General features: G+C 42.3%; 1 protein-coding gene across 1 annotated transcript in view; it reads right to left on the reverse strand.

The window, feature by feature from the left end:
* LOC144499774 (heat shock protein 105 kDa-like) overlaps window positions 1-24,579 on the reverse strand; it is a 73,969-nt gene that overhangs the window by 13,626 nt on the left and 35,764 nt on the right. The window contains exons 5-13 of the mRNA XM_078222217.1: window positions 23,901-24,000; window positions 23,681-23,814; window positions 22,422-22,666; window positions 21,770-21,998; window positions 17,357-17,463; window positions 17,081-17,214; window positions 13,984-14,183; window positions 12,172-12,312; window positions 5,266-5,406 (exon numbers count right to left, since the gene is read on the reverse strand). Coding sequence (XP_078078343.1) covers window positions 5,266-5,406; window positions 12,172-12,312; window positions 13,984-14,183; window positions 17,081-17,214; window positions 17,357-17,463; window positions 21,770-21,998; window positions 22,422-22,666; window positions 23,681-23,814; window positions 23,901-24,000 — 1,431 coding nt within the window. The remainder of the gene's footprint in view (window positions 1-5,265; window positions 5,407-12,171; window positions 12,313-13,983; window positions 14,184-17,080; window positions 17,215-17,356; window positions 17,464-21,769; window positions 21,999-22,421; window positions 22,667-23,680; window positions 23,815-23,900; window positions 24,001-24,579) is intronic.

Here is a 24,579-nt window from a genome sequence, read left to right on the forward strand (position 1 = left end):
TACTTCAGCTTGACTTTTTGCTACTCTGAAATTCAAAAGAAGTGGTTGGTTTCAGTGAAGGAAATTAAAAAGCAAATCCGAAGTGTGTTTGTGGCAGTTTGCATTCAATGTAAAGTTTTACCCTCCGGATTCTGCCCAGCTCCGAGGACATCACCAGGATTAATTTACAATCATGACAATGGAACCGAGCTTGCACTCGGAATCAAAGCAGGATCAAGAACAGAAGGAGGCCTCTGAAAAGAAAGAGGAAGCACCTGAACAATAGAGTATCAAGCATTAGCAGGAAAAGAGATTGTGATTGCAGATGCATGATCACGACTTTGATGAACAAAGGATGGAACATTCAAAATGGGAAAAGACAGACTGAAACTGGACTATATTATTCAATTTGCATTGCTTAGATGTAACAAGGTGTATATCTAAGAGTACTAAAGTGAAAACTAGAGGCTTTAGAAAAATGAAGCCCACTTTTCATATTGTTAGTTCATTTTGTTTAAAGAGGGGAGGTGTGATGATACCGTGCTATTGATATTTTTACATTTCTGTGGAATGATTTAAAGTTCAGTTTTTTTCTTACAGGGAGTCAGCGTGTCTGGAACATACAACTCATAGAACATAGAACATTACAGTGCAGTACAGGCCCTTCGGCCCTCGATATTGCGCCGACCAATAAAACCAATCTAAAGCCCATCTAACCTACACTATTCCAATATCATCCATATGTTTACCCAATGACCATTTAAATGCCCTTAATGTTTGCGAGACCACTACTGCTGCAGGCAGGGCATTCCACACCCTTACGACTCTCTGAGTGAAGAACCTACCTCTGACATCTGTCCTCAATTTAAAGCTATGTCCCCTCGTGCTGGCTATCATCATCCGAGGAAAAAGGCTCTCACTGTCCACCCTATCTAATCCTCTGATCATCTTGTATGCCTCTATTAAGTCACCTCTTAACCTTCTTCTTTCTAACGAAAACAACCTCAAGTCCCTCAGCCTTTCCTCATAAGACCTTCCCACCATACCAGGCAACATCCTGGTAAATCTCCTCTGCACCCTTTCCAATGCTCCCACATCCTTCCTATAATGCGGCGACCAGAACTGTACGCAATACTCCAAGTGCGGCCACACCAGAGTTTTGTACAGCTGCAACATGACCTCATGGCTCCGAAACTCAATCCCTCTACCAATAAAAGCTAACACTCCGTATGCCTTCTTAACAACCCTATCAACCTGGGTGCCAACTTTCAGGGATCTATGCACATGGACACCGAGATCTCTCTGTTCATCCACACTACCAAGTATCTTACCATTAGCCCAGTACTCTGTATTCCTGTTACTCCTTCTGAAGTGAATCACCTCACACTTTCCGGCATTAAACTCCATTTGCCACCTCTCAGCCCAGCTCTGCAGCTTATCTATGTCCCTCTGTAACCTGCAAAAACCTTCCGCACTGTCCATAACTCCACCGACTTTAGTGTCATCAGCAAACTTACTAACCCCTCCTTTTACGCCCTCATCCAGGTCATTTATAAAAATGACAAACAGCAGTGGCCCCAAAACAGATCCTTGCAGTACACCACTAGTAACTGAACTCCAGGATGAACATTTCCCATCAACCACCACCCTCTGTCTTCTTACAGCCAGCCAATTCCTGATCCAAACCGCTAAATCACCCTCAATCCCATGCCTCCGTACCTTCTGCAATAGCTTACCATGGGGAACCTTATCAAAACGCTTTACTGAAATCCATATACACCATATCAACTGCTTTACCCTCATCCATCTCTTTGGTCACCTTCTCAAAGAACTCAATAAGGTTTGTGAGGCACGACCTACCCTTCACAAAACCGTGTTGACTATCCCTAATCAAATTATTCCTTTCGAGAGGATTATAAATCCTCTCTTATGACCCTTTCCAAAACTTTGCCCACAACAGAAGTAAGGCTCACTGGTCTATAATTACCAGGGTTGTCTCTACTCCCCTTTTTGAACAAGGGGACAACATTTGCTATCCTCCAGTCTTCTGGCACTATTCCTGTAGACAATGACGACATAAAGATCAAAGCCAAAGGCTCTGCAGTCTCCTCCCTAGCCTCCCAGAGAATCCTGGGATAAATCCCATCCAGCCCAGGGGACTTATCTATTTTCACACTTTCCAGAATTGCTAACACCTCCTCATTAACCTCAATCCCGTCTAGTCCAATAGCCTGTATCTCAGTATTTTCCTCAACAACATTGTCTTTTTTCTGCGTGAATATTGATGAAAAATATTCATTTAGCACCTCTCCTATCTCTTCAGGCTCCACGCACAACTTCCCACTACTGTCCTTGACTGGCCCTAATCTTACCCGAGTCATTCTTTTATTCCTGACATACCTATAGAAAGCTTTAGGGTTTCCTTTGATCCTACCTGCCAAAGACTTCTCATGTCCCCTCCTGGCTCTTCTTAATTCTCTCTTTAGGTCCTTACTGGCTAACTTGCAACTCTGAAGTGCCCTAACTGCCTTCACGTCTCATATTTACATAAAAGTCTCCTTCTTCCTCTTCAAAAGAGATTCAACTTCTTTAGTAAACCACGGTTCCCTCACTCGACCACTTCCTCCCTGCCTGACAGGTACATACTCATCATGGACACCCAGTAGCTGTTCCTTGAACAAGCTCCACATTTCAATTGTGCCCATCCCCTGCAGTTTCCTTCCCCAACCTATGCATCCTAAATCTCGTCTAATCGCATCAAAATTTCCTTTCCCCCAGCTACAACTCTTGCCCTTCTGTATATACCTATTCCTTTCCATCGCTAAAGTAAACATAACCGAATTGTGGTCACTATCACCAAAGTGCTCCCCTACCTCCAAATCTAACACCTGGTCTGGTTCATTACCCAGTACCAAATCCAATGTGGCCTCGCCTCTTGTTGGCCTATCTACATACTGTGTCAGGAAACCCTTCTGCACACATTAAACAAAAACTGACCCATCTAAAGGATTCAAACTATAGCTTTTCCAGTCAATACTTGCAAGGTTAAAGTCCCCCATGACTACCCTGTCACTTTCGCTCCTATCTAGAATCATCTTTGCAATCCTTTCCTCTACATCTCTGGAACTTTTCGGAGGCCTGTAGAAAACTCCCAACAGGGTGACCTCTCCTTTCCTGTTTCTAACCTCAGCCCATACTACCTCAGTAGACGAGTCCTCATGAAACGTCCTTTCTGCCACCGTAATACTGTCCTTGACTAACAATGCCACACCTCCACCTCTTTTACCACCTTCCCTCTCTTACTGAAACATCTAAACCCCAGAACCTGCAACAACCATTCCTGTCCCTGCTCTATCCATGTCTCCGAGATGGCCACAACATCAAAGTCCCAGGTACCAACCCATGCTGCAAGTTCACCCACCTTATTCCGGATGCTCCTGGCGTTGAAGTATACATACTTCAAACCACCTTCCTGCCTGCCAGTACCCTCCTGCGACACTGAAACATTATCCATGACCTCATTACTCTCAACCTCCTGTACACTGAATCTACAATTCAGGTTCCCATCCCCCTGCTGAATTAATTTAAACCCTCCCGAAGAGCATTAGCAAATTTCCCCCCCAGGATATTGGTACCCCTCTGGTTCAGGTGTAGACCATCCCGTTTGTAGAGGTCCCACCTACCCCAGAATGAGCCCCAATTGTCCAGGTATCTGAATCCCTGCCTCCTGCACCATCCCTGTAGCCACGTGTTCAATTGCTCTCTCTCCCTATTCCTCTCCTCACTATCACGTGGCACGGGTAACAAACCAGAGATAACTCTGTTTGTTCTAGCCCCAAGCTTCCACTCCAACTCCCTGAATTTCTGCCTTACATCCCCATCCCTTTTCCTACCTATGTCTTGGGTGCCTATGTGAACCACGACTTGGGGCTGGTCCCCCTCCCCCTTAAGGATCCCGAAAACACGATCCGAGACATTACGGACCCTGGCATCTGGGAGGCAACACACCAGCCGCGAGTCTCTCTCGTTCCCACAGATGCTGCAAAGCAGGATAGTTACTCATTTTAGCCATGTTAGTGTATATTTAGCAGAAGTTTTAATCCACTCTTGTTTACAAAGAAAAGGTCCCCTGAGGTTTTTTTTTAATGAAAGGAATGGAAGGTTTTGTTTAGGTATACAGAGTCACATGATATTAGAAATGGGAGGAGCTAGGCTTGTAGCAGAGAAACAGTTTATCTTTCAGTTTTAGAGTTGGTGGCTGGAGCTGTTTAAAGACAGAAGTCTCTCTCTCTACATAATTTTTCTGCCAAGTCTCTCTCTGCAGGTTTCAAAGCTGTTAACTACTTTAAAGCAAGTATGCCCGAGTTTGCTAAACTTTAATGTTTACCATATTTAAAGTGCGAGAGGGTATGAGAACCGGAGCAAGCGACATGCTCCTTGACTGACCAGTCCAAACATGCAATCCTGTAAATATCAGGGCTATATTTTGCAAGAAATATATGACTACCAAAAGGTGTATTTTGTTGCAGTCTACCTCGATATTAACCATACCACCTCAATTTAGTGATTTGCAAATTTTGAAATTGCATTTCGAATTCCAAAATCCAAATTGTTCATGTAGATTGTGAACAATATAAAGTTGAGCATTAATCTCTGTGATTAATTTTAAACCCTACGTTGTTTTCCATTTTTAGCCAGCTTGACATTTATTCTGCTCCTTGTCCCTTGAATTGGCATGTCGGAATTTAATCTCAAATTTGTTATGGCATACCTTATCACAGACAGTTTGAAAACACTATCTCCTGGCAATGCAGCATGGCTACTGGTAACCATCTGTGTATGCGCACCAGTATAGAATATTAGCCCTACAGTGCAGGAGGTGGTCATTTGACCCATCGAGCCTGCACCAACAACAATCCCATCCAGACTCTATCCCCACAACCCCACGCGTTTACCCTGCTAGTCCCCCTGGTACTAAGTAGCAATTTAGCATGGCCAATCCACCATGTCTACACATGCGCAGGAAAACAATGGCGTCGTTATGTTGCACCCAGGCTGCCAGCAGCCCTCTGCACATGCACAGGAATGTCAGTACTCTCAGGTTTAAGCTTCTCCTTTGGAATCTGTACTGGATTATTGTATTTTCAGTCTGGGATTTTTGTGATATCTTTGCACAAGGATTCCATTGATCTTTCCTACTACCGACATTGAGATAAATGGTCCATAGTACCTTGTCTTCTTTCTTTCAATCAAGAGACAGAGAGAATGTTTCCATGTTCTACTTACCTCTTTTTCAAAATACATTTCAAGTAAATCTTTCCCAAACTGCCACACCAGTTTAGCTTCAACTGGAAGATGTATAGTCTTTAACTTAATTTTTGGCTTCTTTGGATCAGGAGGCTGATCAGTTTTCTTTTCATTATTGGACTGTGGGCAGAAATCCAAAATAAATTAATTGCAATTTGACATGTATGACTTTTTGTCACAACAAGTTTATCTCCCCAACTAACTTAAAAAATAATCTTGCAAGGTATCCTTTACCATTCACACTAGCTTAATATTTTAACCGCCCAACGCAATCTAGCCACTAATTTACCTTGCGTTTGGATTAACATTATGGAAGGTGACTCCTTGTAAAAGTAGTCTTTGACAAGGTTGTAACTGGAGACAGCAGCATAAACACAGATTAAATCAGTAAGAATAAGTGTGCAGTATATTACACATTGTCTGGAGACTCTGAATGAACATCGATAACAACGACACTTACTATATTGGGATATATTCCTGACATTTACTCAGGGTTGAGTTTGTGTCATGTGTCTTCCTGTGATTGAACAGGCCAATTCTCTACCCATAGATCCCCGCGTACATAAGGCAGGATGTCTCATGAGAATGGGATTCAGAGTGCAGGATTTGCTCCTTCTTCTTTCCTCCTCTTTCCACACACAGACTCATTGTTAAGGCATTTGGACTCAAAAGAATGACACAGCTTTAAAGGTCAAGTTGTCACCATTTTTAAACATTGGTAACAAGCTCTTCCCTTCTCCCTGTAATTATGTCAATGCAGCTACATTTCAGAAAGCTTCAGAGCATCCGTATAACATTTTCTGTGCCATCCCCTGGAAAACTGGCCATTTGAGAGTTGAGAAAACGGGACCTGGCAAGGTGAAGTGTCGAGATCATTGTAGTTGATTTTTCAGGAGTTTTGCCTGAATGCTTGTGGAGCTGACTTCAAGGCCACTAGCATTTGTTCAACAATCTTCCCAATGAATCTGGAGAATGCAGCAGAGGCATTGCTGAATGGAATTTCTCTAGCATTCTTATGTTGCTGATACACAGTCTAGATTTCAGCGGTCTCGGCAAATGACGGTAAATGCACTGCACACCAGGACACTTATTAATTTGGAAGTCTTTGTTGTGATACACTCACTGCTATATTTTGTAGGAAGCTGAGCTGGCACGGCTGATCAGGTGATGGATCTCCTTGTCAAAGATGGCCTTTTGAGAGAAGAATGGGAAGTGCTCAACATATTTAGTCACCCCATTGTGTGTATTGGATGTAGAATATATGACTGAACAATTCTAGGCAGGTATGAGTTTTATTTTGGCTATATTCAAGGACAGACAGAGTCACTTATATGCAGAACTGAAGAGATCAAGAGTGGCTTGCAAATCTAGAGGTTCTTTCAGAAGGTCTAAAACCACGCCCGTCACTGGGAGGATTTCCTCTGGCATTGGAAATAGGTGATTCAGGACAATTTGTGTCACAGTTATCCCTGCTATGGCCAAGAGTAAAATATACCTTTACAGCTTCCACAGCATGATTTATCTTCCTTCTTGAAGACAGTTGCATAGAAACTAGAAGGAGTAGGCCATTCGGCCCCTTGAGCCTGTTCCACCATTCATTTTGATCATCAAATTCAAAATCCCGATTTCCCCCCCCCCCCCACCCCCTTCAGCCCCAAGAGCTATATCTAATTTTTTCTTGAAATCAGACAATGTTTTGGCCTCAACTACATTCTGTGGTAGAGAATTCCATACATTCACCACCGTCTGGGTGAAGGAATTTCTCCTCACCTCAGTTCTAAAAGGTTTACCCCTTATCCTCAAACTATGATCCCTAATTCTGGACTCCTCCACCACTGGGAACATTTTTTCTGAATCTACCCTGTCTAAACCTGTTAAAGTTTTATAAGTTTCTACTCTTCTAAACTCCAGTGAATATAAACCTAACTAACTTTGTCTCCCCTCATATGACAGACCTGCTATCCCAGCAGTCAGCCTGGTAAACCTTTGCTGTACTCTCTCAATAGGAAGGACATCCTTTATCAGATAAGGACACCAAAACTGCACACAGGCCTCACCAATGCCCTATGCAATTGTAGCAAAACACCCCTATCCCTATAATCAAATCATCTCGCCTTCTTTGCTGCCTGCTGTACCTGTGCATTTACTTTCTGCGACTGATGCACGAGGACTCCGAGGTTGTGTTGAGTACCCACCTCTCTCAATTTACACCCATTCAAGTAACAATCTGTCTTCCTATTATTGCTACCAATATGGATAACCTCACATGTATCCACATTATACTGCATCTGCCATATGTGCCCACACACTCAACCTGTCCAAATCATGCTGAAGCATCTCAGCATCCTCCTCACAACTCACCCTCCCACCCAAGTTGGGTGGGAGGGTGAGTTGTGAGGAGGATGCCGAGATGCTTCAGCATGATTTGGATCATCTGCAAATCTGGAGATAATACATTCAGTTCCTTCTTCCAAATCATTAATATATAATGAACAGTTGGGGTCCTAGCAGATCCCTGCGGAACCCCACTAGTCACTGACTGCCAATCAGAAAAAGACCCATTTATGCCAATTCTTTGCTTCCTATCTGCTAACCAGATTTCTGTCCATCTCAAGACATTACCTCCAATCCCATGTGCTTAACTTTACATAGTAGTCTGTTATGCGAGACCTTGTCAAAAGCCTTCTGAAAGTCTAAATAAACCACATCCACTGGTTCTCCTCAGTTATCTCTACTAGTTACATCCTCAAAGAGATTCGTCAAGCATGATTTCCCTTTTGCAAATCCATGCTGACTTTGTCTGATTATACTACTTCCAAATGCCGAGTTATGAAATCTTTGACAATAGACTCTAGTAACTGCCACAATACAGACGTTAGGCTCACTGGTCTATAGTTCCCGGTTTTCTCTCTACCTTCCTTTTTGAATAGCGTGCTTACATTAGCTGCCCTCCAATCTGTAGCAACCAGTCCAGAGTCCAAAGAATTTTGGAAGACAACCACCAATGGATCTACTATTTCCAGGGCCACTTCCTTAAGTACTCTGGAATGAAAATTATCAGGGCCTGGAGATATATCCACCTCCAATCCCATCAATTTCCCCAAAACCATTTCTCTACTAACGCTGATTTCCTTCATCTCCTCACCAAAACTTGTTTCTCATTTTCTGGTACATTATTCATGTCTTCCTTTGTGAAGGGTGAAGCAAAGTACAAACTTAATTCCTTGGCCATTTCTTCATCCCCTGTTATAAATTCTTTCATTTTTGACTGCAAGCAGCCTACATTCGTTTTTTGTCAATCTATTTCTCTTTACATATCTATGGAAACTTTTACAGTCAGTTTTTATGTTCCCCATCAGCTTACTTCCATTCTCCATTTTTGCCTTCTTTAATCAATCCCTTGGTCCTCCTTTGCTGAATTTTAAACTGCTCTCAATCCTATTGCTTTTTGTTGCCAATTTGTATGCTTCTTCCTTGAATCTGATACTCTCTAATTTCCCTTGTAAGCCATGGTTTGGCTACAATTCCCTCACCACTCTTGCACCAAACAGAAATAAACAACTTCTGGAGTTCACCTATTCATTCTTTAAGTGCCTGCCATTGTCTGTACACCGTCTTTCTTTTCAGTAATGTTTCCCAATCCATCATGAGCAATTCATGCCTCATACCATCATAGTTACCTTTATTGAGATTCAGGACCCTGGTCTCAGAATTTACATCACGATCCACCTTGCAAAGAATTCTACTATATTATGGTCACTCGTCCCCAAGGGTTCTCTCACAACTAGATTGCCAACTAATCCTTTCTCATTTCACAACACCCAGGCCTGCTCCCTTGTTGTTTCCTCAATGTATTGCTCCAGAAAACCATCCTGTATGCACTCCAAAAATTCTCTCTCTACTGTATTGTGACAAATTCTCCCAATCTAAATGCAAATTAAAGTCACCCATAACCACAGACGTACCCTTAACACATGCATCTCTGATTTCCTGTCTAATGCTTTTCCCAACATTACCACTACAGTTTGGTGGCCAGTATACCACCCCCACCAATGGTTTTTGCCCCTTGTTGTTTCTTAACTCGACCCATAAAGATTCTACTATGCTATTCATCTATGCTAATATCTTTCCTCAATATCATCATTAATCAACAATGCAACTGCACCACCTTTTTCTTTCTGCTGTCCTTCCTAAATACTGAATAGCCCTCAATGTTTAGTTCCCATCCTTGCTCACCCTGGAGCCACGTCTCTGTAATGCCAACTATATCATATCCCTTTATATCTATCTGTGCAACTAATTCATCCACTTTGTCTTGAATGCTCCGAGCATTCAGGCACAAAACCTTAAGGTGAGCACTTTTAACATTTCTTTTCCCTTTCCTACTTTTTTTTTGCTCGGTCTTTATCTGACTCTGGCTCATGAATTCTCTGCCTATCACTTTCCTTATTCTCCTTACTGTCTTTTCCTCTTGTTCTTAATTCCCCCTGCTCCGAATCCTTGCATAGGTTACACCTGTCACATTCCTGAAGTCAGGGATGTGTCGGGGGGGGGGGGGGGCTCTTTATCTTCCAAGTCCATAGGATGAGTGCATGGGAGTCATAGGGTGGGATATTACGACCTCAATCGTCCTGAAGCCATATAATCCTGCCCAAGGTCAACGGACCTTTCCATGTCCACCCCTCACCTGCTTCGATTCCCATAGCAGGCGGGCGGTAAAACTCCTGCCATAATGCAGGGGGGCATAGGCTTTGTTATTTTTAACCTGTTTAATTGCTGCTGCAGCTCTCCAGTGATGGTGGTTCACCCGTGCATTGAACCACAGGGTACTGGGGGATAGTCTAGATTTCAGTTAATAGCAATTTTGCCTCGAGTCATGAGTTTGTGGGTTCAAACTACACTTGAACACAAATCTAGGTAACACTTTAGTGCAGTACTGTGCGAGTGCTAAATTAGTGGAAGTGCCAACTTTCAGGTAACATCATGCATGGAGCCTATGGTCTTATTTTTAAGAGACCAAGGAATTATCCTGGTGTCCTGACCAGCATTCATCCCTCCAAACTAATGGTCAGTTATTTCAGCTGTTCTTTATGAGACTTTGCTCTACATAAATAAATGTCACCTTTGTTTACATAACTCGTCACACTTCAAAGTAGTAATGTGAATCATAGAATAGTATAGCACAGAAGCAGGCTATTTACCCCACCGATTCTGTGCTTTCTCAAAGTTGGTCGCTTTTCATCCCTATCCCTGCAATTCTTTTTTCATTCAAGTATTAATTCTATTCCCATTTTAAGATTACTACTGAATCTGTATCCACCACCCTATCAGGCAGTGCATTCCAAATCCGAACCACTCATTGCGCAAGAGCTTTTCCTCATGTGGCCTCTGGTTCTTTTGCCAATCAATTTAAAATTGTGTCCCCTGGTTACCTACCCTTCAGCCGCCGGAAACTGATTCACTGTATTTCTCTATCTTAGCCACTCATGGTTTTAAACAGTTATACTTAATTTCCTCTTCACCTTCTCTGCTCCAACAAGAACAACCCCAGCTCTAGTCTACAGCTGTTCACTACAGCTTTGTTTTCTATCCCTTCCCCAATTTTGTACCCATACTGATACTGCCTATTTTATTTTGTGGACTTTAATTTTGCTAACAAATCCAATCCATGCTACTTTATTACATGCCTTATGAAAATTCATATATACATCAACTGTACTATCTACACCCACCTTCCTGTTATCTCATCAAAATTCAGCAAAGTCAGTCAAACACAAGTTGGCACTCCTTTATTCATCCATACTTCAAGTTGCTGCTCTCCCAATTGCCACTTTTTAACATTTTTAGTTCTCCAGTCCTCTAGCACCGACCTGTATCACACTTGTTTGTCCTTCGAGGTGAAGATGACCACGTTCATCACCTGGTGCGTTTGTTAGGGTTCCAGTAGTATGTAGCTGACTGTTAAGACTGATCTACTCCTAGAAAGTTCGACTAAATTGAGACAGGATCTCTCAGATCAGGGTTTCCCAAACATTTCCAGCGGCAGAACCCTTTTGACATCCCAAAAGTATGGAAGGCATCCCGGAGCAACATTATTATATTGAAGAATTAAAACACAAAAAAAGTCTGACAAAGGTTTTGCTGACAATGGAGAAGCGAGATTCCTCCATATTTGGTGCGGTGACAATCTCAATGTCAGTTAAGTCATCACCTTCAGGAAACGTAGCAGAGCTCGTGCCCGTCTACATCAATGGTGATGAAGTGGAAATGGTCGAAAGTTTCAAGTTTCTAGGTGTTCAGATCACCACCAACTTGACACTATAGTTAAGAAAACTCATCAACTCCTCTACTTTCTCAGGTGGCTAAGGAAATTCAGCATGTCTGCTATGACTCACCAATTTTTACAGACGCACCATAGAAAGCATTCTTTCCAAATGTATCACAGCTTGCTATGGCTCCGACTCTGACCAAGACTGCAAGAAACTACAAGGGGTCATGAACGAAGCCCAGTCCATCATGCAAACTCCCATCCATTGACTCAGTCTACACTTCCTGCTGCCTCAGAAAAGCAGCCAGCATAATCAAGAACCCCACGCACACCAGACATACTCTCTTCCACCTTCTTCCATTGGGAAAAGGATACAAAAGTCTGAGCTCACATACCAACCGACTCAAGAACAGCTTCTTCCCAGCTGCCATCAGAGAATGGACCCATAAGATACTAAGTTGATCTTTCTCTACACCTCGCCATGACTGTAACACGACATTCTGCACCCTCTCCTATGAACGGTATGCTTTGTCTTTATAGCATGAAACAATACTTTTTACTGTATACTAATAATATGACAATAATAAATCAAATCAAATAGTATATGGATCATTTACTTTGCAGTTCGTTTCAGCATTTTCAGATTTATTTTCCTCTTGCTCCATTTCAGCGGAAATGGGAGATTGTGGAGAATCTTGACCATTTAATTGTACTTGTGGCTGAACTTCACTCTCACCACTGTCGATCCGAGTCTTGCTCTGAAATGAAGTGAAACACAGAAAATGGTGCAGACTGATCTAGGCCAAACTGAATTAATTGCTTACAAAAATTTCAATCTTTCCAACAGAATGAAGTGTAAATACTATGTTACTGTATTCCGTTTAACATCAACACTGCCATTTTGGAGTTCAATGCCCCAGTTCGTGCTTCTCTTAAGCTTGCAGTTGAATGTACACTCAGCAGCAGGAAGGACTCACAGTACTCCCCAAATAATCAGCATTACTGAAAAGGGATCATAAGTTACTTATATTAATTGTTTGATTTCTTCTGCTGCTTTTATTTTTGCTCAATAAAGGGAGTTTTGTGTCAAGGGGAACAGGCAGAAAAGTGGAGTTAAGGCCAGAATCAGAGCAGCAATGATCTTATCGAATGGCAAAGCAGGATCGAAGGGCCCAAGCCCTCCACCTGCTACTATTTCTTATAATAGGATCTTGATTCCAAGACTGGCAGAAAACAGCTGGTTCCAGACATGGTTGCACAGTAGACCTTCCCTTTGGAATACGGCATGACTTGGAGAATGAACAGAGACCAGAGCAGAACAAGCTGCTAGAGGATGGAGGATAATTGATTCACCTACTTAAACCTCAGCAACAGATCAACTCTAAGCCCTGCAGTCCTGCCACATCAAGTTGTGAATGGTGGTGGACGATTAAACAACCAACAGGAAGAGGCTCCACAAATATCACCTGTCCTGAATCACGGGGGTGCCCAGCAGATCAGTGCAATGGAGAAGCATTTGCAACCATCTTCAGCCAGAAGTGCCAAGAGGATGATCTATCTTAGCCTGCTCTGGAGATCTACTTCAATAACTTTTCCTCTATCATAAGATGAGAAGAGGGAATGCTCGCTGATGTACAGCATCACTGGGAGATGGTGGCGTAGTGGTAATGTCACTGGACTGGTAATTCATAGGACCAGAGTAATACCTTGGGGACATGGGTGCAAATCCCACCACATCAACTGCTGAAATGTGAGTGCATTCAATAAATCTGGAATTGAAAGCTAGTCAGGTGATGGTGACCATGACAACTATCACTGATTGTTGTACCAACTCATCTGTTTCAATAATATATTTTAGAGAAGAAAATCTGCCATTCGTTCCCGGTCTGGCCTACATGTGACTCCAGACCCACAGCAATGTGGTTGACTCATAATTGCCCTCGGAAAGGCTCAAGGGCAATTAGGGATGGGCAACAAATGTTAACCTTGCCAGCGAAACCCACATTCCATGAAAGAATAATGAAAACAATTTGAAACTCCTCAGATATTGAAAGAATCTGTTTCCATGTACAGCAAAGACCTCGACAACATTAAAGTTTGGACTGACAAGTTGCAAGTAATATACATGTCATAGAAGTGCCAGGCAATGACCATCTGGGAAACAAATCAACCACATTCCAATAAAGGATTTAAAAAATAATTTCATCCATATGGTATCTGGTCTCTTAGAGAAGTTGAAAAACCATTCCGAAAATTGAAAATTTATGAAAATAGGGATATCAACAAATGCTTCACCTTAATTTGAGAGATTTCAGGAAACACTAATTCTCAGTGCTATTTTAATGTTGATGTGATTTCTTAAAGCTCCATTAAAACTGATTACTTATTCAGAATATTTGACACTCGTGTCATTATTTTAAGGAGCTTACCTCAATGTTCTCAACTGTGTCAGGTCTACAGGGACCCAACTCTGTTTCCATAGTAGCTTCATTCTCTTCAACTTTTACCTTTTCAGTCATAGATGCTGTTGAAACACTGAAGATGCCATGAATGTTGACACATACATTAACCATCACTTTGGACTTTTCACCATTTACCTGAGGTAGAACATCCTGGATGACAAACTGCCCTACAATGCAAAAAGTGGTTTAAAATTAGGAAGATAGAAAACATATGCAAAATTCTGTACATCAAAACTTACACTCATACTCATTTGTATTTCAGTCAATTTTTAAGAAAGAATAATTTTGCTCTAAAAACTATTCCTTTAAAAAGGATGGTAGCTAGGTGTATTCATCAAACTACACCTAGCTACCATCCTTTTAAAATTCAAATAATATATTTAAAAAAGGGTTGAATCACTAATGAAAGGATTTACAGCCACTCTGTCAATCCATTACCTGCAAGTAAATACATTTTCAATTGTTGAAAATTAAAGTAGCAAGAAAGGATCTTGGTTCAGAAGATTAGGAAGTGGAATCCGTATGAGTCGACCTTAGGAATAGCAAGAGTCAGAAAATGTTGGAGGGAGTAGTTCATACACCAACTAAAATAGTTATACTGTTGGACAGAGAATTGCACAAGATATAATTGGAACAAAGATATGTAATAATTGTGGGGAATTTTACTCTACATTTACACTGAAGAATCAAATTGACAATGCAGTCTGGAAGATGAGTTTATAATTTGTGACATCTTCCCAGGACAATACACTCTGTGGACCTATCCAGGGACAAAGCTATTTTAGATCTAGTATTGTGTATTGAGGCAAGGTTAATTATAGTCTCATAGTAAAAAGATTATCTGGGAAAAACAACTGTTAATAATAATACGTAATTCAGTTCTATTAAAGTTTGATAGCACATACTGAAGTTCAAAGCAAGAATCAAGAAGTTATGAAGGGAGAGTTAACCAAGGATAGATTGGCTATTAAACATTCTGGTATTAATAGACTAAAAGGTCTGGTGGTAAATAGTCTAAATGGTCTCTGGAGTTCAGAAGAGGGAGAGTTGATCTCATTTAAACATAATAATCTGAAGGGGTGGAGAGGATTATCCCCTCTGGTTGGGGAATCTAGAATACAGACACTAGCTCAGGATAAACGATCAATCATTTAGAACAGAGACGAGAGAAATTTCCTCACGGGTTGTGAGTCTTTGGAATTCTTTACCACAGATGTTGATGTTCCGTTGTTCAGTAAATTCGAGGCTGGACAAATAGATTTTGTTTGGGCGGGGGGGGGGGGATGGTAATTCTCCCACCCCGCCGCGCTAATTTTCTAGCGCAGCAGGGTGGGAGAATCTCGCAGTCAAGCATGCGCAGGATTCGTGCATGTGTTCCTGCCACGAGCGCATCTCCCAGCACAGGATTTCTGATGCCGTCACATCTGTGCTGGAAACCGGCAAGTCGACTAGGTAAGTCATTTTAATCTGTTTTTAATACAATTTAAATGTAATTAGCGGACCCGAGACAGAATTCTCTGGGCCCGCTAGCCTCTCCCACCCTGCCAGAGAGTGTTTCACTCCAGCGGGGTTTACAGTAGGTCCCCACTTTTGGGGAACTATTGGGACGACCCCGCTGGAGTGAGGGGGCGCAGGCAATCGGGCTCCCCAGGGGGCTGGGCGGTGGGGGGGGTGGTGTCCCCTTGGCATGGACCACCCTGGCAGTGCCAGCCTGTGCTCCCTTGCACTTCCCAAATGGACAAAGTGCCCATGCCCGGGGGCACCTTGACATGGGGATGTGCCAAGGGGGCGATCAGTGTGGGTGGTGGGTCCCACTGCCACTCTGCATATGGATCAGTCAGGGCGAGTGGGAAGCCAATGATCGGGGCGTGCTGGAGATCAGGGCCTTATGGGAGGTTCTGCCTGCTGAGGGCTTGGCACTACAGATCGGGGCACTCCAGGACGGGACAGGGATCGAGGCTGGCCAGCAATCGTGAGGCTGACAGTTTGGGGCTACTGCGCATGCGCAGAGGCCCGCTGGTTTCAGCCTCCTGGGTTGGAATAGGCCCCACCCCTGAAATCTAATGATATTCACGTTGGTGGCTCTGCAGTCCAGAGTGAGAGTGATTCTAGTGTGAACTCCCACTGAAAAAGCAGCACGAATTACTCCAGTTTTCCCGCAAATTCAACTACTTATAAATTTTTTGGGAGAATTCCGGCCTTGATCTCTGAGGAATCAAGATATATGGGGAGTGGACATGAAAGTGTAGTTGAGGCAGATCAGCTATGGTCGTACCGAATGGCAGAGCAGGCTCGACGGATAATGTGATTTACTCTTGCACCTATTTCTTATGATCCTGAACGAAAGGTATTTGGAGTAGGGGAAAATCATTGATATTGATTCATGATTGGCAGCCAATTGCAGTAAAGGGCCTTGGGCCCCCTTGGAAAAGGTCAAGTAGTACAGCACCAACTTAACAGTGCCTAACAATTATGTTGCCCTATTTCATCAATCCTTTTGCAAGGAGAAATGAGGGAAGTGATATGTAACAAGTATAGCTGGCATAATATAAAGGCAAATTACTGCGGATGCTGGAATCTGAAACAAAAACAAAAACAGAAAATGCAGCATCTGTGGAGAGAGACTAGAACCAACATTTCAAGTCTGGATGACTTTTTGTTCAATGTTTCAGATGCTGTCAGACCTGCTAAGATTTTCCAGCATTTTCTGTTTTCGTTGTTGAACGAAAGCTGACAGTTTACTTTCAAACTGGTCTCAACTGGATCCCCAATGTAGTCAACCGGTTTAATCTATTCCTGGGTATTTGATCACATGAGCACCAGAGCACCTTTTAAGTTTAAATTCCTGTGAAGTGAAATCAGAGGTGATCACCTGCTAGCCTGACAGCCCAGAAAGGGTGGATTTTTGCTCTCCTGAGATGGCTCATCTTAGCCAGAAAATTACCAAGTCAGCCAAGGTTCCCAGTCTGCTTGTTTTTTGGAGCCCATAATAATAGCTCAATTTTATTTAAACCATGTGGAGATTTTTGAACTAAATTCATGTTCTCGCAGAAAATTTACTTACCTATCTGAACTTCAGAATAAGGAAGTGTTTGGGGATTGCTGTAAAAAGCTTCTAATTCAAATGGATTTTTTCTGCAGAAAGTGAGGACCTTTGAAAAGGGTGCCTCATGGTTTCTGCAATATACTTCATGACTCCTAATAGATAATAACAAACAACATTTTAAATTAATGCACCAGTAACTCAGCCAATTCCATTTAAAACTGTGATAATGATGCTTGAAATTATTTGAGAAATGAAGAAAATGAATAAAATATCAAATGAAAATTGGATCCTTACCCCTCCACTTCATCCGCTTCTGTATTCCACTTCAGAGAAATTGGAAATGGTACTACATCTGTGATGGAGAATTCGCGTACTTTAAAAGCAGGTGAAAGAATTGCACACTAAAAATAAGAATAATAGAAATGTCCTGTGTTATTTGTTAGTATTGGCAGAAGAATGCTCAAGGTTTTAAAAATATATAGAAAATAAGCTGCCCACCTCTCCAATCTATGCCTTTGTTATTATTTGGAATGTTCAATCATGGTGCTTTAAATTAACAGACAACGGTCTGGGTTTTCCTGTCCGATGTGGGACCGCAGTGCATTGGGCAGGCTTTAAAAATGGTGCGAGATACCCAAATCCGCAATACCTGCCCCTATTCCCAACTGAAATTTGTATCGGCATGGAAGAGGGTGGATCACAAAGAACAAAGAAAATTACAGCACAGGAACAGGCCCTTCAGCCCTCCAAGCCTGCACCGACCATGCTGCCCGACTTAACTAAAACCCCCTACTCTTCCGGGGATCATATCCCTCTATTCCCAACCTATTCATGTATTTGTCAAGATGCCCCTTAAAAGTCACGACCGTATCCGCTTCCACTACCTCCCCCGGCAACGGGTTTCAGGCACCCACCATTGTGTAAAAAAATCTGCCTCGTACATCTCTTAAAACTTGCCCCTCGCACCTTAAACCTGTGCCCCCTAGTAATTGACTCTTCCACCCTGGGAAAAAGCTTCTGACTATCCACTCTGTCCATGCCTCTCATAATCTTGTAGACTTCTATCAGGTCTCCCCTCAACCTCCGTCGCTCCAGTGAGAACAAACCAAGTTTCTCCAACCTCACCTCATAGCTAATGCCCTCCATACCAGGCAATATCCTGGTACATCTTTTCTGTACCCTCTCCAAAGCCTCCACATCCTTCTGGTAGTGTGGCGACCAGAATTGAATACTATATTCCAAGTGCGGCCTCACTAAGGTTATATAAAGCGTCAACATGACTTGCCAATTTTTAAACTCAATACCCCGGCCAATGAAGGCAAGCATGCTGTATGCCTTCTTGACTACCTTCTCCACCTGCATTGTCACTTTCAGTGACCTGTGTACCTGTACACCCAGATCCCTTTGCCTATCAATACTCTTAAGGGTTCTGCCATTTACTGTATATTTCCTATCTGTATTAGACCTTCCAAAATGCATTACCTCACATTTGTCCAGATTAAACTCCATCTGCCATCTCTCCGCCCAAGTCTCCAACTGATCTATATCCTGCTGTATCCTCTGATGGTTGGTGGATTTGCGGATAACTATGAGGACCTTTGTGTCGTCCGCAAACTTACTAATCAATCCAGTTACATTTTCCTCCAAATCATTTATATATATATTACAAACAGCAAAGGTCCCAGCACTGATCCCCGAGGAACACCACTTGTCACAGCCCTCCATTCAGACATGCACCCTTACACTGCTACCCTCTGTCTTCTTTGACCGAGCCAGTTTTGTATCCACCTTGCCAGCTCACCTCTGATCCCACGCGACTTCACCTTCTGCACCAGTCTGCCATGAGGGACCTTGTCAAAGGCCTTACTGAAGTCCACGTAGATAACATCCACTGCCCTACCCTCAAGCAATTATCTCATCACTTACTCAAAAAACTCGATCAAGTTCGTGAGACACGACCTCCCCTTCACAAAACCATGTTGTCTCTCACTAATGCGTCCACTTATTTCCAAGTGGGAATAAATCCTGTCTCGAAGAATCCTCTCCAATAATTTCCCTACCACTGATGTAAGGCTCACCGGCCTCTAATTACCTGGATTATTCTTGCTACCCTTCTTCAACAAAGGAACAACATTGGCTGTTCATTGGAGCTGGCTATCAACTCCACACACATATCCCAATGTTGCCAGCAACACTGCAAAAGTGGGCAATTTTCCTGACATTGGATTGGTTTTGGAAGGTGACACAATTTATACCAGCAGAGGTGTCATGAACGATGGGGAACCATGAATTGGAGTTGGGGACTATATGGAAGATAAGTACAAAAAAGGTTGCCAATTTCACATGTCATAACAAAATGCAGTATCAGGAATTACAAATCTTTTTGATAGGGTGAGTGATGAAAGGGGCTTCGTTTTGAAAAGGTAAGCGACCACTAAATGTGGTTGCCAGGTTGTCACCTCTGACATCTGGCAAGATGTCAAAGGAATGAACAGCATTGTGAAATTGGAAAAGTCTTCAGATGCATTGACCACATTATCTATTGGATAAAATACTATTCTGCAACATACAACAGATCTTGTGGTGCAAAATGTACCCATAGCTTTCATTTTGTCCTTGAAGTTTAGCCCCACCATATTTTTGGCAATTTCAAAGCTTTGGTTGATGGCTGAGCTTGTGTATCTGTCTTCACAGGCTTTAATGGATTCAGTTCAGGAGGGTTTGTTCACACACTTGTTTAACTGAATCACATCATCAATACTTTACTGACTTCCAAACCCACTAATGAATTTGGCTCAGCAGGGTTTATTTTTACAGTTCTCAGTGGAATCTCATTATGAATGCTTGGCTGAGTTCAAACCCACGAATGAATTTCCTCAATGAGGGTTGTTGACAAAGATATCGAGGGCAATGTGAGCTAGATGATTTGGTTTCGTTTAAGTGAATAACATATCATGTTTATTTATTTTGAGAGATTCATGAGCTTCTCAAAAACTTCACAAATGTTTCAATAGAGTTCTGTTTATAATGAATACTGAGAGAGTGGGTTGTGGGGGAAGGAGAGGAGGCGGTGAAAGTGGAGCTTGGCAGGGAGGGGGGTGAATGATGAGTTTTAAGGAGCCTCACAATCCTTTCTAGAACTGGACCGATGTCTCAGTGAACGGAGGCGGGCCTTTTAATCTGTTTATCTCAGCATCAGCCCACCTCTGTCTCATGACTGCTGCTGGAGGTTGTAGGCCAGACTTTAACCAGTTCTCAACTTTCCGCCAAGAAATCTGCTTTGGTGGACATTCCAGAGAGGAGACAGAATGCAATATTCCCAACTTTTGTCTCTCAAGATGAAAGTCTGGCCCAATATCTACTACATAACACACAATACTTTTTTTTCAAAAAAAGAGGTTGTGCTTGTGGGGAAAATCATCGAAACCTGGAACTATATTGCCGTACCTTCACTGCTGCTGGATCAAAATCCTGGAACTCCCGGAAACCAGAATGGAAACTCAACATTACTTCCTCAAAAGGTAATTAGGGGTGGGCAAAAAAAATGCTGGCCTTGCCAGCATATCCTCATCCCAAGAAAGAATAAAACTTTGCTGGAACTTCATATTGGAAACAAAAGGCCCTTAACCTGTTCTCACCTTCTGAGTGACGTTGATTTAAAGTCGTGGAGGAGTCATGAGTGCAAAGCACAGTCGCTCACTTAAGCTTCAGGTACAGGTATTTAAACTCCTGAACCTCATTTAAACACTGTTTGTTTTCTGCTCCAAGCACGCAAAAGAAGATACTGAGTTTTTGCTGATATTAAGATGGGCAGTCCTCTCTGCTGATATTCTTATTGTTTCAGAGGCTCTACAGGCAGGGAAGGGGGTCGGGGGGTGGGGGGGGGGGGGGGGGGGGGGCGTGGTGGTGGCAGGAGAGACCCTGACAGGCCTCTTCGGTTGGCTTTTTCCTGTTTCAGCCGGTGGGCAGCTTGGGGCTTCTTGTTCAGATCAAAGTTAAAATGCAATCATAGTTCTGAATAAGGGACCTCGGAGTCAGGCAAGCTCCTCTGCAATCCACAGAACAATCCTTATTTTTTTTAAAAATGGTTCGCACAAGTCAAATGTCAAGCTGCTCACTTGCCCATTTCTGCAAACTCAGTAGCGTTCAAAATGACCCTAGTGGCTTCTGGAGCTACAGATACAAACTGAGGAACAGGATTACAGGAAAAGTCTAGCTTGCACCCATTATACTCAATTATATCCATTTCAGTAACATTCTGGGTAATTATGGAGATAAATATACATTTCAGTGTGCAGTATCTGGATAATCATAGATGTATACAGCCTAGATTTTTGCTACTTTTAGCCATATGAAGCAAAATCAATTACAAAATCTAACCAAATTTCCAATACTCAAAATGAGCTAAGCAGTTTTGCCTTCCTGATTCCTAGAAGTTCAAAACTAACTTTACTCGATAATTTTCATGCTAATCCATATTCTGTCTACTTATAGGCTAAGTAGATATCAAAAGTTATTAAAGAAAAAGGGCATAACATTTAAAAAGGAACCAAAGTGCTTCCTCAAATCCCTGGTGCATTTGCTATGCAAGCAAAACACACACTCCCAATTCCAGGATAATTTGGTTACAGCTTTTACTTCTTTTAATTTTAAATAACAAAAATTCAGAAGTAAACAAAATTATTGGCATTCTAATTGATGTTTTACCTGCAAAGCACAGCCTCTGGCCATTGCTTCATCTGCATTGAGTGTAGTGCTGACAGCCTTCCCAAAGAATTTTGCAATCCTTTCTTTGACTGCAGGAATACGTGTGGATCCTCCAATTAACTCAACTGCACTAATATCTTCGAGCTTGAGCTGTGTTTGCTCCATAACAGATTGAAGAGGTGCCTCCACCCTTTGCAGCAGGCTAGCACATAGTTCCTCAAATTGAGTTCTGGAGGAAAATAGGTTGACAAGCGATATGTTAGGTTTGTAAAAAAAGAGCTTTCAAACAGATTTGCTTTTTAAATGAAATGCGTATAATGGATTAAACACAGAATTTTGACATTGAAATTTTAAACAGAATTTGAAGATGCATGCTATTTCTTCCAGTACAAGGTTGTTCACATCAACTTAATACACAGCCCTCCTTTTGGTGTACCAGTAACAAAGTACCATGGATGCCATCTCTGAGTAAATAAGCAGTGGATGTAGGTGGCTAACTTTAGATAATGAAAGCAGCTAGACATATTATTGCAATACCTTAAGGTGCAAATGGGATAAGCATACATCCCTCAGTCCACAATATGTTTGAAGATGCCTCAAACTATAAACGGGTGATACATAATTTTGTTAGTTAATTATCCTGGTACTTTACCGATTCATTTTTCCAGTTACATCCACATCATTCATGAAGCATTCAATGTTCAAGGGAATATCCATGGAGTTGGCACTCATGAGTTTCTTCAGCTTCTCACACTCCTGATACAGCCTTAATAAGGCTCGGATTTTAGACTTCACATTTAATTTATACTTGGTTCTGAATTCTGAACAAAAATACTCAACTAGTACATCATCAAAGTCTTGACCTCCAAAATATGGATCAAAGGCTGTTGCCAGTACCTGAATGGAAAAAATAACTTGGAATTTTAGCACGTGTCTGCATTTCAATAATTTTGCAAATAAACTACTTATAGTAAATCAATGAAAATCTTTCCAAACATTTTTCAGGTGAACAACCACAAGTTGTTTTGCACTGCATCAAATGCTTGAAGATTATTTTCTCCGTCCTTTGAAATAGGATGGCACAGTGGTTAGCACTACTGCCTCACAGCGCTAGGGATCGTTTCAATTCTGGCCTTGGGGTAACTGTGTGGAGTTTGCATGTTCTCCCCGTGTCTGCATGGTTTCCTCTGAGTGCTCCACTTTCCTTTCACAGTCCAAAGATGTGCAGGTTAGGTGGATTGGCCTGGGAAGAGTGCTCTTTTGGAGTGTCAGTGCAGACTCAATGGACTGAATGGCCTCCTTCTGCACTGAAGGGATTCTATGGAAAATATGTGAACTGACTTTGAATTGGGAGACTCCAAAGGCAGGCTGGCAATTGGTTCAACGATGATGGTGTGCATTTGGAATTTCATCTAAATGTTATAAGACTGATCCATCCTTTGAAAGGATAAATACTTATGATGTAATCTTTTATCATCAAAAAATGGGGCTAAAACAAAAAAGCATGTAATTGGTAAATTAATTACAAATCCATGAGTTATTAATTTAACTGACAAAAAGGTCACACGTTACTAGGAAAATAAGAATCTAAATGGGGTGGAAGGGCAAAACAATCAGAGTAAAAATACACAAATCACCAAACATTACACCATCAAATGACCTTAAGTAAAATATAGAATGGTTAATATCAACAATGGTAATTGAGTGCTCAATGATTGAGCTTGAACACCCGTTGCTTTAACAATGCAATAGCAGCTGTAAATAAATAAACATTTCCAGAAGCAGCTTACTAAAAAGGTTTGTCAAAAAAATTAGAAAATTGATAACTTTGCAAGTAAACTTAGGGATAATTTGTCACACCACAAAATTATTTCAGCTAGATTTTCATAATTTACAATACAAAATAATTACCTTAAGATTTCCCTTATTGAAAGCACAGGCAGAAACTTGGAATGCTGAATGACCCATATCTGCAAATACCACAATTTTTGGCTTTTCTTCAGGGGCTGGTAGATCTGGTTTGTAGATTCCATAAGCTAGAGATGCTAACATTTTAAAGATTTACCATTAGCACAATTTATTTCACAAAATAAACTTTTATCTATTTGAAAATTCCTACTTTACATCATACCTGCGGTAGTATCATTCATCAGTCTGAGACAATTCAAACCAGCAATATAAGCCGCATTTAACACGGAGCCCCGTTCGGCATTGGTGAAAAAGGAGGGCACCTACAAAAAAAAAGGAACATTTTTATGCTTTAAACTTTCACCATGCTGCTTAAAACACTAAGGCCAGGATCCTCCCGGCCCACTGAGCTGCTCCGTGCCAGAAATCGGCTCCCCATTAAGGGGGACAGGCGTACTCACCCTACTGGTGGAGACAGAGGCCACTAAGGCCTCCTCAGGAGGTAGGGTGCAAGGGGTGTTGCCCCTTGGGGCAGAGCCAGCCTGGTATCTTTGCACTGCCCAAGGGCCAAACTGGTACTGTCCACTGGGCACCAGGCAGTGCCAAGGGGATGGGGCCCACTGCCACTCTGCAAGCGGGATCGGTGGGAGAAGGAGGGAGGTGGTGAATGGGCCTGGTCATCAGGGTGGGGCGGGGGGAGGTCGGGAAGGCCAGTGATTAGGCGGGTTCAGGGAAAGGCCCAGCAAGCGGAGGCCAGTGCATGTGTTGATCTCCGCATGTGCAGTGGCCTGCTCACACTATGCTGCTGGCCTCTCGGGTGGGATTAGGCCCCGGCTCCTGTTTTTCAGAGTGAATCACGCTGAGGCACTCTGCATTGCTCAGTGTTGGAGATTGGTTCTGGT

Source organism: Mustelus asterias, chromosome 10 (assembly GCF_964213995.1).
Source record: "Mustelus asterias chromosome 10, sMusAst1.hap1.1, whole genome shotgun sequence".
In the NCBI taxonomy this organism is placed as follows: domain Eukaryota; kingdom Metazoa; phylum Chordata; class Chondrichthyes; order Carcharhiniformes; family Triakidae; genus Mustelus; species Mustelus asterias.